Source organism: Aplysia californica, unplaced genomic scaffold, assembly GCF_000002075.1.
Source record: "Aplysia californica isolate F4 #8 unplaced genomic scaffold, AplCal3.0 scaffold00176, whole genome shotgun sequence".
NCBI classification, from domain to species: Eukaryota; Metazoa; Mollusca; class Gastropoda; order Aplysiida; family Aplysiidae; genus Aplysia; species Aplysia californica.
This window is the reverse complement of record NW_004797446.1, coordinates 803,349-817,236: the sequence shown is the minus strand read 5'-3', so window position 1 is coordinate 817,236 and position 13,888 is coordinate 803,349. Positions and strand designations below refer to the sequence as shown.

Here is a 13,888-nt window from a genome sequence, read left to right as displayed (position 1 = left end):
TCTATCTATCTATCTATCTATCTATCTATCTATCTATCTATCTATCTATCTATCTGTCTATCTATCTATCTGTCTGTTTATTTAGGCTGATCTTGTAACCCCAATACGTTTCTCTCCATCTGCCCCCCCCCTACCTCTCTCTCTCTCTCTCTTTCTCTCTCTCTCTCTGTCTCTCTCTGTCTCTGTCTCTTTTTCTTTCTCTCTCTCTCTCTCTCTCTCTCTATCTATCTATCTATCTATCTATCTATCTATCTATCTATCTCTCTCTCTCTCTCTCTCTCTCTCCCTCCCTCCCTCCCTCTCTCCCTTCCTCTCTCCCTTCATTCTTTACCCCCTTTCTCTGTATCTTTCTGTCTCTATCTGTACTATCGCTACAACATTAAAAAAATTATTTCAGAGAAAGAGGCACTAGATAAGTCGCAATCTGCGTCCTGTATCTCTGCAACAACACCTCAAGAGAAGTCCAGAGAACTGCTAAGACACTTGACGAAGAAGAGCGAGCTGATCCCCAGTCCCCGGGTGTTTCAAATGATTGACGAGCACGCTAAGAATGTGAGTGACATGGTGAAATTAAATGGTAAAATGGTATAGGCTTCACGCCCCTATCAACACAATTAGGCAGGCTATTTAAGAGGCTGAACCTCTGAGGTTAACGTCCATCTCGGAAAAGACAGCCAAACGGGATATTCATGTTAAGTGCCTTTCCCAAGGACACAGCTTCGGACCGGGCTGACGCTCGAACCTGTGGGTGACTGAGTAAATCAATTACTGATGAGAACGGATTTAGCTGCTCTTTGAAAAATTTGTGACACATTAGTGAAATTAGGTGCTCGTCAATTTTAGAGCATATTATATCGTTATTGGTATAATCTTTAAGCCTGTTCTTCTGTTTTTGCTTTTGGTGAAAAAATAACACCCTATCTTGAACAGAAGTCAATATTTTTCTGATTCAAGGAGGTGGGGGTTGTCTGGTGCAAGACGTTTACTTAGCGAGGACATAGCCGCCAAAAGTCCCGTGACTTCCAGACTGGAGTGTCTTTGGAAATTGCAAATTTACTTTTTTGGTGCGTTTCATGAACGTTTTATTTCCCAAACCTTGGCACAGAAATGTGTTCTTAAACGGACATAATTAATGTTGTTGTTTTTATGTTACTTGATTTGCACTGGTTTTGACATTTTTTATTTTGAATAATTAATTCGAACCTTGACAACTTTATGAATTTAACTGCAAATGGCAAAATTTCACGGTTTATACAGTTTTTTTCTGATTCAATAAAGAAATCCACTCTCAAGCTCTTCGAAGTTTTTTTTTTGTGGTACTAGTTGTCACGAATGCACTCTGGCAATTTCACATCTGTTGACAGTCATCACAGGAAAACATTATTATACTGCTTGCTATTTATTTATTATATTATTATTATGTGCACCCCCCCCCCCCTCCCCAACCACACGCTCCCCTGCTCAAACCCAATCCTCCTTCTCTCCTCTTGCTTCCCACCTCATTCCCTCCTCCCCGGGCTCCCCACTAACGCCACTACCTGCCCCCCTGCCCTCACTGCCTCCCTAACACCCTTAATTCCCTCACCCCACCTCCCCCCCCCCCCGTTTATGGACCAGACTCCCCGTGAGATGTCCACTAGCATTGACCGTCTGGTGACCTACCTGATGTCTTCCTGTACCACCACGCTCAACACAGTTCGCATTCTCTACATGTGGATCACGCTACACGTCAAGTGAGTGCGTGTACGCTCTTTAGTTTTGTTTTAGTAAGCGTTTAACGGCATTTGCAACACAATAAGGTCATATAAGTACCGATAAAGGTAAAAGGTAACTCAAGAGAGTAACAAGCACAAAAAAGAAGGAGGAGAGATAAGGACGATAGATTAATGATAGGAAAAGGTGCAAACCACATCAGAGGACCCACCAACCACCCGCTTGTATGCTCTTTCAGTGAAGCCCTCTGCCCTCTACAGAAAAAAGAATAAAGTGCATGGCTTTAACTTCCCTATCAACATTATTTGGTTATTTGAGAGGCTTCACCTCCGAATTTAACATCCGTCTCCGTTAGATCCATGCTAGTTGGGACGGGAGCCTTGAAAACTCCACAAAACGACTCAAGTTCAAGAATACCCAGTTTGGGATTCGAACAAGGGCCATCCACTCCGTAGTCCACCATGATACCAACTGAGCTAATTGAGCACCTGTCCTTTACAAAAGAAAGTCTGACGCTTGTATATCAAAGAACGGCATGTTATCATTCCATCGGCATTCTGTTCAAAGTAAAAGTACTGGGCCGAGAAAGCAACATTTTTAGGAGAGTGTAAAAACAATGATATTTATAGTTTTTAACATACCTACATTATTCATCTTTTCTTGCTTTCTGCAACGTTTAGAATTTGAATTTCATCAAAATATTTCTTAAGCACAGGGAGCCGATGCTTAGATTCTGTAATTTTAAAGTAAAACAAACAGAAAAAAAAAAGAATTTACAAATTTGGGCTTAACACATCTTAGGGGGAAATTTGTTTTATTTTGTCATCTCTTTTCGCCCTGATTGACCTAAATTGTCCCGGTTGTATATTTTTTTCATGTGTTAACATAGCCCAATCGTGTACAATAGAATAAATGTTATTAGTATTTATCTCTAGAAATTTTGAGGTTACTATTTTAGGTCAGCAGTCAACGATTATCTGTATTTCTTTCTTACTGCACTTTCTGTTAGATGTTAGAATGTTCATTTCAGTCTGCCGATGTTAAAGGGGCATAAAATGAGGTAGATCCGTCTCCTTTACCGTTGTGATTTTGTGAGTATTTACTCTTCAGTTAATAACAGTTTCTGGCTGTTACTTGCTCAGGTACAACAACACCCGTCTGAGCACCCAGGAGATGTCCAGCTTTGACCCTGAGGCTGTGCTGACCACTCGCAGATCGTCCTTGTCGGAGATCAATCTCCTCTTTCACCACTTCTGTCAGTGAGTACATAGTACTTCTGTCAGTGAGTACACAGTACTTCTGTCAGTGAGTACACAATTAGTACACAGTGAGTACACAGTACTTCAATCAGTGAGTGCACAGTACACAGTATTTCTGTCCGTGAGTACATATTACTTCTTTTAGTGAGTACACAGTATACAGTACTTCTATCAGTGAATACATAATACTCCTGTTAGTGAGTACTCACTACTTTTTTCAGTGAGTACACAGTACTAATACATAGTGCTTCTCCCAGTGAGCACACAGTACTTCTGTCAATGAGTACAAAATGAGTACATAGTACATTTTGTTCTTCTGTCTGTGAGTACATAGTACGCCTGTCAGTGATAACACAGTACTACTTTTGTCAGAGAGTACACTTTACTTCTGTCAGTGAGTACACAGTACTTTTATCAATGAGTGCACAGTACTTCTGTCAGTGGGTACAGAGTGGGAACTGTCTAAGACGGCTGCTCATCGTCGAGGAGAACAGTGGCTGCATTAGACTGGTGACCGTCTTCCACAGTGCCATTTTGTTTCAGTCTTTAGTTTGAGTAAGAGTTGCAACACAATTAGTCAAAATAATATAAGCGCCCAAGATTAGAAGTGTTACAAGAGAGTAACGTTCACAAAAAAGAGAAATATGGACGTCATAAGGTTCTAAAAATATACATGGGAGGAAATGGTAAGTAGCGGTTTGTACATGTGATTGTCTTATATACAGGTGTGCGTTATAGCTTTTTGACATTTTTCTCTCGTATTATAATTCTTCTAATGTATGTTTATGGGTGGTTGGTAAGTGTTCTGGTATGGTTTGTTCCTTCTCTCCTCTCAGAGACAAAGATGCTTCGATAGGTTGATTGACATATGCATGCTAGACAGACGAATAAACTACCGAATACGTGGGTGTGTTGGAGAAACATATTTACGAATTACCTTTGAATGGACTGTAGGTGTTTTGAAGGATTGACAAGTAAATAGAGTACTAAAAGGATTGTGCTGTTCAATTTGTAATAGTTAATTACTTGTTGAATTCAATAACTCATTCAAATTATTGATTTGTTTTGACTCTAATAGGCGTATCAGCATCCCCTGCGTGTTGATACACGGGGTCCTAAGGACGACTAGCAAAGAGCCGACGTCTCTACTGAAACACAAGGCCCGTCCCAACCATGTGTGGAGCATGGTGCTTGTGCAGGTGAGCCCTGATTCTGTCTTTTACACACACACACACACACACACACACACACACACACACACACACACACACACACACACACACACACACACACACACATACATACATACATACATACATACATACATACATACATACATACATACATACATACACACACACACACACACAGACTTCAGATTGGTATAATAATCACAATGTACTAGTATAATAGATAGGTGTTAATGTTATTTAACCTTTCTGCCAGTCGTGGACTGAATAATATGTCCTAAACTCAAAACACAACTAGACCTAAAGCAATTCAGTTTCTTGAAATGAAATGAGATGAAATGAAGTAGTAAAGGTTTAACGCCCCTATCAACACTGTTAGGTTAGTTAAGAGGCGGGACCACCGAGTTTAACGTCCATCTCCGAAAGGACCGAGCCAAATGGGAAATTCGTGTAAAGTGCCTTTCCACCGAAGCCAACATCCAGCTTCTTGCAGTTCCTGAAGTTTGTTCAGTTTAACAAGTGAAAGTCTGTGAAGAATCAATTTCACATAGTCTCATCGTGAGTTTTGTTCGTTATGTTCACCAGGAGCAATGGCGGTTGGTAGACTGCGCATGCGGCACTGGCTTCTTCGACCTGGAGGACAAACAGGCCCGGCTGAGAGAGTTTTTTTTCCTCCCCGACCCAGAACATTTCATCATAACCCACTTTCCCCTGGCAATGTCCCAGGAAGGCACAGACGTGAAGTCTTCTCCCGCCAACGGCTGCAGTTCGACCAGTCTTGAGGTGTGTGTGTGTGTGTGTGTGTGTGTGTGTGTGTGTGTGTGTGTGTGGATTGCGGGCAAAAGCAAAGTTGGTATACAGACGAACCTGCTCAGGCGGCCATCGACCTAAGGCAATATCCTGTTGAAACGATACCTCTTACCACTCCCTCCCTAACTTTTGCTTAAAAAAAGAAAACGTTGCCATGACACTGTCCAATATGTCCACCTGTCTTTTTGTTATCTAGAATGGTCGGCTGTTTTGAACAATTTCGACTGTATAACCCCGAATGTTTTGCGATAATCAGTTATCTCAATCAGCTGATTTCTCTTTTCGTAAGATATAGCACCAACTACACTATGCCTCCCACAGTCACCCGGATCTGTGAATGTGTTTAGTTCACCATAGTTCCGGATGGAAGATGGTTCGGGTGAGAGGTGGGGGTGTCCAAGTTCACTTTTACCAGATTGCAGACGTAAGAAATATTATATTATAGGTTGCACGTTGTATTTACTTCTTTCCACCAAATTCAAAACAATATAGTTTTAACAGTAACAAACAGTAATATCAGTAATATATTTTAACCTATGAAATACCCTTCTATAGGAATTCGTTAAAATGTGTTCCGTGAATGTGAACATTTTTTTTTCGTTTCTTGTTATTTTTATCAGGTCAAAGAAGGTTTGCAAATGCTTGAAAACCCTTTAAAATTCGGCCAGTTCTGCCAACAAGCAATGACGTCAATTGTCGCCTTGGAATCAGGACTTGAGCTCTCCTCACACGCTCATGCACACGTCACAGTGAATAAGTATGTTTTCCTACTTTTTTTTTTTTTGGCATTGCCCATTTCTACTATCATGCCATAAAATTATCCTGTGATAATTGCTGAGGAACCATAGTGACATTAGTACTAGCATAATTTTTACTGCTCCTATTCATTTTTCTTAAAATCCTTCCCTGTTTTATCTAATTCTTTTTTTTTTAATTTGTTTTAAAAAGTTAATAGGTTTTATTTACTTGGCGTTGACGAACACCCACACACACACGTTTTCTATTTCAGTGGCATTGCTGGAAAGTAAGCAGCTTAAAGGCATCACCATTTTCCACACTTTCTATTAACATAATTTACATTAGCTTCACTTTTTGTCTAAAAGATATACAGCAAAAGAACACATTTTCTTTTATGTCTGGTAGACCTTTGTGAAATTTGAGACACTGTTTGGAGCAGCAACGAGTTTTTAGAGAGCGTCACAGGTAAATTCTACTTCTTTTCTTTCCCTCTGCTGTCTTGGTCTGACTTTAATGCTTTTTCTCAACTCTCGCTTTTCTATAGTTCAGTCGATATTCTTCTCTTTGCTCAAAGAAACACAATAAGATGCATGGGATGACTGACGCTGCTTTGCTGTCGTTCCTTCTCTTGCAGCAATCCCAGAGATAAACCTAATGAATTTCGTTAACTCGGACAGGGGTGAGCGTTTTGCCTTCAAGTGCCCGGAACTGAGTGACTTCGCTACCGTGTTACGAGAGAAATCTTCCTCCCAGGAATGCAAACACAGCACTTTATGCACGAGGAAGGGAGACAGCGAGTACAGAGCGTTCGTGAAACCAGAGAACCGCGGCAACTACAAGTTGAGCGTTTACGGTAAGCTCAAATTCTCAACTGACCGCTCCTTTCATTTGCTTGTGGATTACTTCATTACCGCGGACGAGGTGGAAGATCAGTTCTCTCCCTTCCCCCAACATTTTGGCGTGTGGGGTCCAAACTCCCTGGCGATAGATTTCGGGTTTTCCAGACGAATTTACAAATTCGACGTGCTGGCGTGCAGAAGTGGAGAGCTTTACGTGAAGTTACCAATCTATAAATTCACCAGGACAAAGTCTGTTTTGGCGCCAGCTGTAACAGACAAGGGAGACGACTCAAATAAGACTAACGGCGGGATGTTTAATAATTTGTCCACCCTCACTCAGTATGCTGAGGGTGTGGTACATATCAAGGCCAGATTCCCTGAAGACGGGTTCTATTCCCTGTCACTTCTTGCCCAGAATCACGAGATCACTGATGACGCAACTACCACGTTCATCAACGTGGCAAATTTCGTGGTCAACTGCATGAGATCATCACCAGTGGCCAGTCCCTACCCGAAATGTTTCCCCATCACCCAGAACTATCAGTGTCTACTTCTAGAGCCGCTCTTCCGAGACCTTCATGTGGGCCAGACATACACGTTTAGACTTCGGTCTCCAATATTGAGTAAGGTGAAAATCGAAAGCCAGGCCATGGTCAAAATACAGGTGTCCGACGACGAAGAAGACGGGCCGGGCGGGTCCAAAAGCGAGAAAGGGCGACCCACAGAGGAAGAATGGATCGCAGAGTTCACGGCCAAGTGTGTGGGTTCGTCAGTGTGTATCTACGGCTGCCCGGAGTCGTCTGCATCACTGTGTGCTCTTTATATCTTCAACGTGACCAGCGCGGAGTCAGACGTGGAGACCATGAGTACACATATGTGAGACGCGCTTGTGACATCATGTGGCGTTATATTGGATATTGGCCACTTACGTCAGGTGATATTGTGAAATCATAATATGACTTTATATTGACAGCCTACATCAAGACGATTTGTGAAAATATAAGAAAAGATCAGATGAAATAAGATAATACACTGAACACTATATTATTACAGATACCCTACGTCAAACCGTCTTGTAATAATATATTATGTGTCACAACTTGGTGGAACCAAGTGCTCCCAAATATTTTGGCTTATGGGGTTATTTGTATCATCTTAAAGCTTGTTCATGTGTCTTGCTTTTAATGATAACAATGCTCTTCGATCTTGAATAGAGGTCGACATATTTGCAAATGAAGGAGGTGGGGGCCTCCTTGTGTCAGATGTAAGATACGCTAGAAATTGGCCGACAAAGGTTGATGACTTCCAAAGCGTGAGTGTCCTTAAAAACTTAAAATTGCGTACATTATTTTTTTAATCAATATTTTCAAGTAAAATCCACATAGAAATGTGTTTTCAAAATGGACATATAAAATGTTGAGCAAAAAAAAACCTTGATAAAAATTGCCAAATAGGTAGGGAAATGGCGGTTTCTTCGTATTCATTGTTTTAACGAGCACCTGATTTCATGATGCTACATACATTATTATTATTATTATTATTATTATTATTATTATTATTATTATTATTATTATTATTATTATTATCATTATTACTATTATTATTATTATTATTATTATTATTATTATTATTATTATTAGAATTATTATATTTTAAGATGCTATATATATACCCTAAAGTGTGATATGCATGTATTATGTAAATATTATTAAACGACGTTATGCGGGTACTCTTAGTAAAGCAGGATGATGAAATTGTGTGACAGAACATTTTGAACTATACATCAACCCGTCAGCGAAAAATAATATGATGTTACATGTATAATATTGTCACTCCTCGCCCAACACAATAAAGCAACGTAACTCTACAAGTCATGCTCAGCCCCCATCAAGCTATTTATGAGACACAAATGTCACAGGTGGTTTCAGGCGCTCGTCAGTTCCGGGACATATGGAGTTACTGGTATCGTGTAAAAGCTTGTTCTTTTTTTTTCTTGCTTTTGACGGGAAAATACCTATCTATCCTGAACAAAGGTCGTGATATTTCCGATTGAAGGAGATGGGGGTCGTCTGGTATAAGAAAAATTAGCAAGAAAATGGCCACCAAAGTTTAATTGATGACTTCCGAAGGTTGGTTGTCCTTGGAAACTTCAAATTTACAACGTTTTCAGTCAAATCCATACAGAAATGTGCCTCTAAATGGGAATTTTAAATGGGAAAATCTGTTGACCCATTTTTAAAAAATAGAAAATGCCCAACGAGCAGGAAAAAAGTTGATTTCTTCGATTACATTATTCTGACGAGCGCCTGACGTCATTGCAATACCTCACACATATTATTATATTGTAACGCTGATTTGATTCTTCATGGCGGCTTTACATAACAGTGGATTGTAACATTTTGAGATACTTAATTGTCAGTTCGTGAAATGTCTGTAATTAAAATATTTAGCTTGTTGCGTGAAATTGATGAATGATGTCCTTCATGGATAGTTTCTAAACAACAGAGTAATGAAACATGTCCAAAACACACCATGTATAGAAAAGGAAGTAACACTGGAATAACCTTTGCATAAAATGTATTTTATGTTTCTTTCCAAAGTAGATGTTTTCAATATGCCAAAATGTTTTTGATGTTCTTTTTTGTAATAAATAATGCTACGGCTCAAAGAGAAGATGCAAAACAAGACAACCGTTTCGCATGATAGATAGCCGAAAAGTTTTGACTTGCGTAATTCCAAAGATTATGTGCTGTGCTGTACAGAAAAGCACAAAGAGAACATGGAGATTATGCTGAATGACAGAACATGAAAGTCCTCTTTATCTTCGCTTGTTCTAACCTTACCTCGTGCCTCTTTATTTTCATTGTGAACCCTCCTTTCCTTCTTTCGTTCTTCCCCTTATCACAGTGATATACATGAACACTCGTAACTCAAGTTGCCACTTTAGAAAAAGCAAAAATCATAATGTCATAACAATAAGCGCAGAGCTCTTCGTAATTCATACTTCGACAACAGTGTTTTTGAAGTAACGTACATTTTAATGTCTCAAATACAAGAGCGAGCAAAGTAGCGAAATTTGTACAAATGACCCAAACGTTTGAATAAAAACACAAATGTTTCTTTTAGTAAAATAGATAAAATGACAACTGTGCTGTATCTGTAAAACAATCATTAGAAAGTGTTAATCAAATTTCTGAATGTGTTAAAGTCAATTCTAACATCATAATCAAAGAACTAAAGTGATTTACACAATGCGACCACGGACAAAACATTTAAATGTATGCATACAATGTTTGTTTTTATTTTTAACATCGATTTAATTCTGTCCGAAAGAAGATGCAAAAACAATTTATCGTTCAATACTTACAATCTAGTTTGCAAGTAAAACATAATAAGCTCCACAAGATCATCAATGTTTTGCCTTGAATGCTCTTTGCTGTGTCTCTTTTAGCTTCTTGTTGGCTCCAACTTAATAACCAAAACATTTTTGATGACCTTGACATTTTATACTGGCTAAACCAGTATCCTAATAATATTCAATGTTCACTGAATTATGAGAATGTTACAAAGAAAAGATTGACGAAGAAAGTTTTCACTCAATTAAAGAGGGAAAAAAGGGAAAGTATCGTGGGAGTTAAAGCAATAATACCAGGCCAAAGAAAATGATGATGAGATTGATATTTTGCTCTTTATGTGGATTAATTTTGAAATGTAAAAAAGAACACCCTAGAATGTACGAATGCTGTACACCTTTTTCTATTTTCAGGTTTTCTGTAGCTTTTTCCCCATTTTTTGCCTTTTTCTTTGAAGAAAAGTCTCTTGCCTGCTCGAACTTGACTAATTAAGCTTAAACTTTGAGAACAATTTAATTTCTTTCCTTCAAGACTGAATATCACTCTCAATATTCCGCAATGTCTTTCAGGCCCAGAGAGAACATCGCATGATAAAGTTATAGCCTCGAAAGAGAACTTGTTATATCAAACATATTATTGGATAGTAAGTCGAAGAACTTACTCAATAAGCATGCAAAACGTACCAACAAGTTAAATGGACAAACAAGCAAACAAACAAACATACAAACGACCAAATAGGAAAACAAACAAACGAACAAAAACAGACCGACAGACAAACAAACAAACAAACAAACAAAGAACATTTTTTAGAAGGAGCGAGTTGTAAGCCTGAAACAAGAAATTGAAGGCAAGCTACCACTTCGATGAGTTTTTCACTGAAATTCAAACCAGCGTTTCCGATTTTTTCATCATTGGCCGCAGCTTGTCCATAACTTTCTGCACCTCTCCGAACACAGAAGCAAGGTCAAGGATGATTAGGGAACCGAAGGTCAAGGTTAGCATGGCTATCCCCAGTCCTCCCATACCTGTTGGATGAAAACGATTGGAGTTAACGAGTCTCATCGTACTAAATGTTGCAGACGATATCTAATCCAATTTATCAAAATTGATTATACTGAGCAGTCTCAACTCTCAGCATGTCTTAGTCTCTCTCTCTATCTCTCTCTCTCTCTCTCTCTCTCTCTCTCTCTCTCTCTCTCTCTCGCTCTCTCTCTCTCCTTCTGTTTCTCTCTCTCTCTCTTTCTCTTTCGCTCTCTCTCTCTCTATCTATCTATCTCCTTCTATGTTCTCTCTCTCTCTCTCTCTCTCCCTCTCTCTCTCTCTCTCTCTCTCTCTCTCTCTCTCTCTCTCTCTCTCTCTCTCTCTCACTCACTCTTTCTCTTCTTCTTTTCAACATGCACGATTTTTGCGCTATTCACAGCTATTCGAAATGTGGAAAAGCCTTTGGAATACTATGCAATTTTTTTGGATGATGGATTTTCTTCGTCTCATTTAGTCAATCCGTAGTAAAATTAGAGCATAATATAATATTAAACGCACACTGAACTGAGAATAACTGTATGGTGGGTAGGGAATTTTGAATAGCGTTATGCTTATGATAGACTCGTATTATTGCAAAATTAGAAGAAAAAAATTAATCGCTCCTGGTAGTCGAATAGCAGGAATAGTGACCACGCACTTCGAAGTAAAAACTTTATGCACACAGTATTCGAATAGCACGAATAGTGACCTGTTACGCATCGAAGCTGCGATGAAGGTTGGTGGGTTGTCTTTTGTTGTGTTGTTGTTGTTGTTGTTGTTGTTGTTGTTGTTTGTTTTGTTTTTTTGGGGGGGGTGTTTTTCTATTAATTCTTTGTGTTTAATTCTCAAAATCGCACAGCAGCACCCACCAGTAGACGTGGGCCTCTCATCCTTGGCGCTCTCCTTCCTCCTGATGGTTGCAGACAGGTTCCCAGTGGGCACAGACAGCTCTTTCTTGGTCTTCTCCGCCACTGCCACTGCAAAGGCCGCGAATTCCTCCTCTGTGCGGGGCAAGATCACCTCAGACCTGTCAGTGTTGCACTTGCACAGCACGCTGCAGGTGTCTTCGGGGAAGGAGGCCACTGGAAGTTGAAACAAAAATAAGAAGAAGAAGATGAACAACAGCAAAATGGTGGGACGTTGTATCCCTTTCAGTCAGGGTTGGCCCTCACAGGCAGGGTCGAAGCAGCCTGCTTCTTTACTGACTTTAAAATGGTGAAATGGTTTAGGTTTAACACCCCTATCAACACTATTTAAGTTTATCGCCCTTATCAACACTATTAGGTTATTTAAGAGGCGGGACCTCCGGGGTTACGTCCACCTCCGAAAGCGCCTGACCAAGCTGAGCCTCGAACCCCCAAAACTCACAATCTCAAGTCTAACCACTAGGCTACCGACCGACGCCACTTACTGATTTTAATAGTGTTGGCGGGGGTGTAAAAATTATATACTTAAATACAGTTTTATTTACTCTTCACATTCCTACTCGACTTTGTACGTAGTTGTCGTGGTCTGCTGTTAAAAAAAGATTGACATAAAAATGAATCAGTCTACGGTTGAAATAAATTAAAAAATACATGCACCTTTTACAATTATAAATGCGTGTATAATAGCAAGCAAAACAATGACAGTATGATTAGAAATCACCTCATCGAACTTTGTAATTCCTTTATATTTTTACAAATTCTTTTTTATGTCCAAAACTTTAATGAGGCAGACAAAAGCATGCATACTATGAAATAGACATATGCAAATTCATGTCTCTGATTTGAGTAGGATGATTCGGATTGAGCTGCAACATATTAATCTGCTGCTGGTCGGACATATGGTGTCCGCTTCGTCCTTTAGGAGTTAAGGTCGATGTCACACATCGTGTCACTCAAACGCGCGCGCGAACGAGCCGTGAACCTCAACCGCGAGGCCTGACACTGTACTCTGTCTTAACCATGCCTGGCGTCGAGCCTTGATTTTGCAGCAAATAGTTACCTCAGAATAACAACGTTCTGTATGCTCATTACTTAGTGTTGAGAAATTTGACGTCAACAGTTTTGAATTTCACAACATGTCAAGTTTTTCGAAGCAAGTTTTTAAAAATATCTTGATAACGACTTCGAATAATACCTTGATTTTGACAGAGCAGATAGAACATTTAGTTCCTGACTTCACATTTTTAGTAACTCAAAACAAATGTCAGATAGAATTTTATAATTCTAAGGTAGCGAAATATTATATAGCGCAGCATGGATACTGGCCAAACTTGTGTGACTCAAATTTGCTACATTTTAGAGAAAAAGAAAATACTGAGAAAAAGAGAGAGGATGTGTAGGTATTCACATGGAGGTGCCTTTGATAATTTTGAAATGTTGCTTGAAACTTTACGGCTTCTTCAAGCAAAGTTCTGTTGTTTTTGTTTTGTTTTTCCTTTGTCCATGATTTGCACTTTTTATCCGTTCCTGGTTCCGGGGAAGTTGAAGACGATTTCCTCTTCCGTGCCAGCATTTGCGAGATTCATTAACATCTGTATTGCCAAATACTAGATCTAGTAAAAAGTCTATTTGGTGGGAAATGGGCATAGTGATAGACTGGGAACTGCGAGGGTATCAATTCTAATTTGTAGAGCGTGTGGTCCCATAACTATATTTCAGTTCATCTGTTCGTTGATTACTTTTGTTGGTCTTCTCATTCACCTATTCATCGAACGTAAACACAGAATCAACAGTGAAACAGAAATGGAGCAACGAGTCTAATGCTTAGAATTGATACGCTCACAATTTTCTAGTTTGTAAATAATAACTATATGCCCGTTTTTCCTTTGGACCCTTGTATTAGTAAGGCTAAAATAAGTAGTAGAGCACACACACACACAGACACACACACACACACACACACACACACACACACACACACACTCATACACATACACACACACACACTCGTGCGCGTGCATACACACACGCACGCACACA

General features: G+C 39.5%; 3 protein-coding genes across 3 annotated transcripts in view; 2 read left to right on the top strand and 1 right to left on the bottom strand.

The window, feature by feature from the left end:
- Positions 1-4,056: 4,056 nt before the first annotated feature.
- On the top strand, positions 4,057-6,359 carry LOC118477133. The gene is made up of 4 exons (XM_035969740.1): positions 4,057-4,171; positions 4,748-4,945; positions 5,593-5,729; positions 6,260-6,359. The coding sequence occupies exons 1-4, from the start codon at positions 4,157-4,159 to the stop codon at positions 6,357-6,359; spliced, it is 450 nt and encodes a 149-aa protein (XP_035825633.1). The 5' UTR covers positions 4,057-4,156.
- LOC106011753 lies at positions 5,958-7,914 on the top strand. The gene has a single exon (XM_013082466.2). It carries the CDS (start codon positions 6,365-6,367, stop codon positions 7,427-7,429), a length of 1,065 nt encoding a protein of 354 aa, XP_012937920.2. The 5' UTR covers positions 5,958-6,364; the 3' UTR covers positions 7,430-7,914.
- A 1,195-nt stretch (positions 7,915-9,109) lies between these two features.
- LOC106011751 overlaps positions 9,110-13,888 on the bottom strand; it is a 19,181-nt gene continuing 14,402 nt past the window's right edge. The window contains exons 4-5 of the mRNA XM_013082464.2: positions 11,792-12,004; positions 9,110-10,927 (exon numbers count right to left, since the gene is read on the bottom strand). Coding sequence (XP_012937918.2) covers positions 10,785-10,927; positions 11,792-12,004 — 356 coding nt within the window. The 3' untranslated portion in view covers positions 9,110-10,784. The remainder of the gene's footprint in view (positions 10,928-11,791; positions 12,005-13,888) is intronic.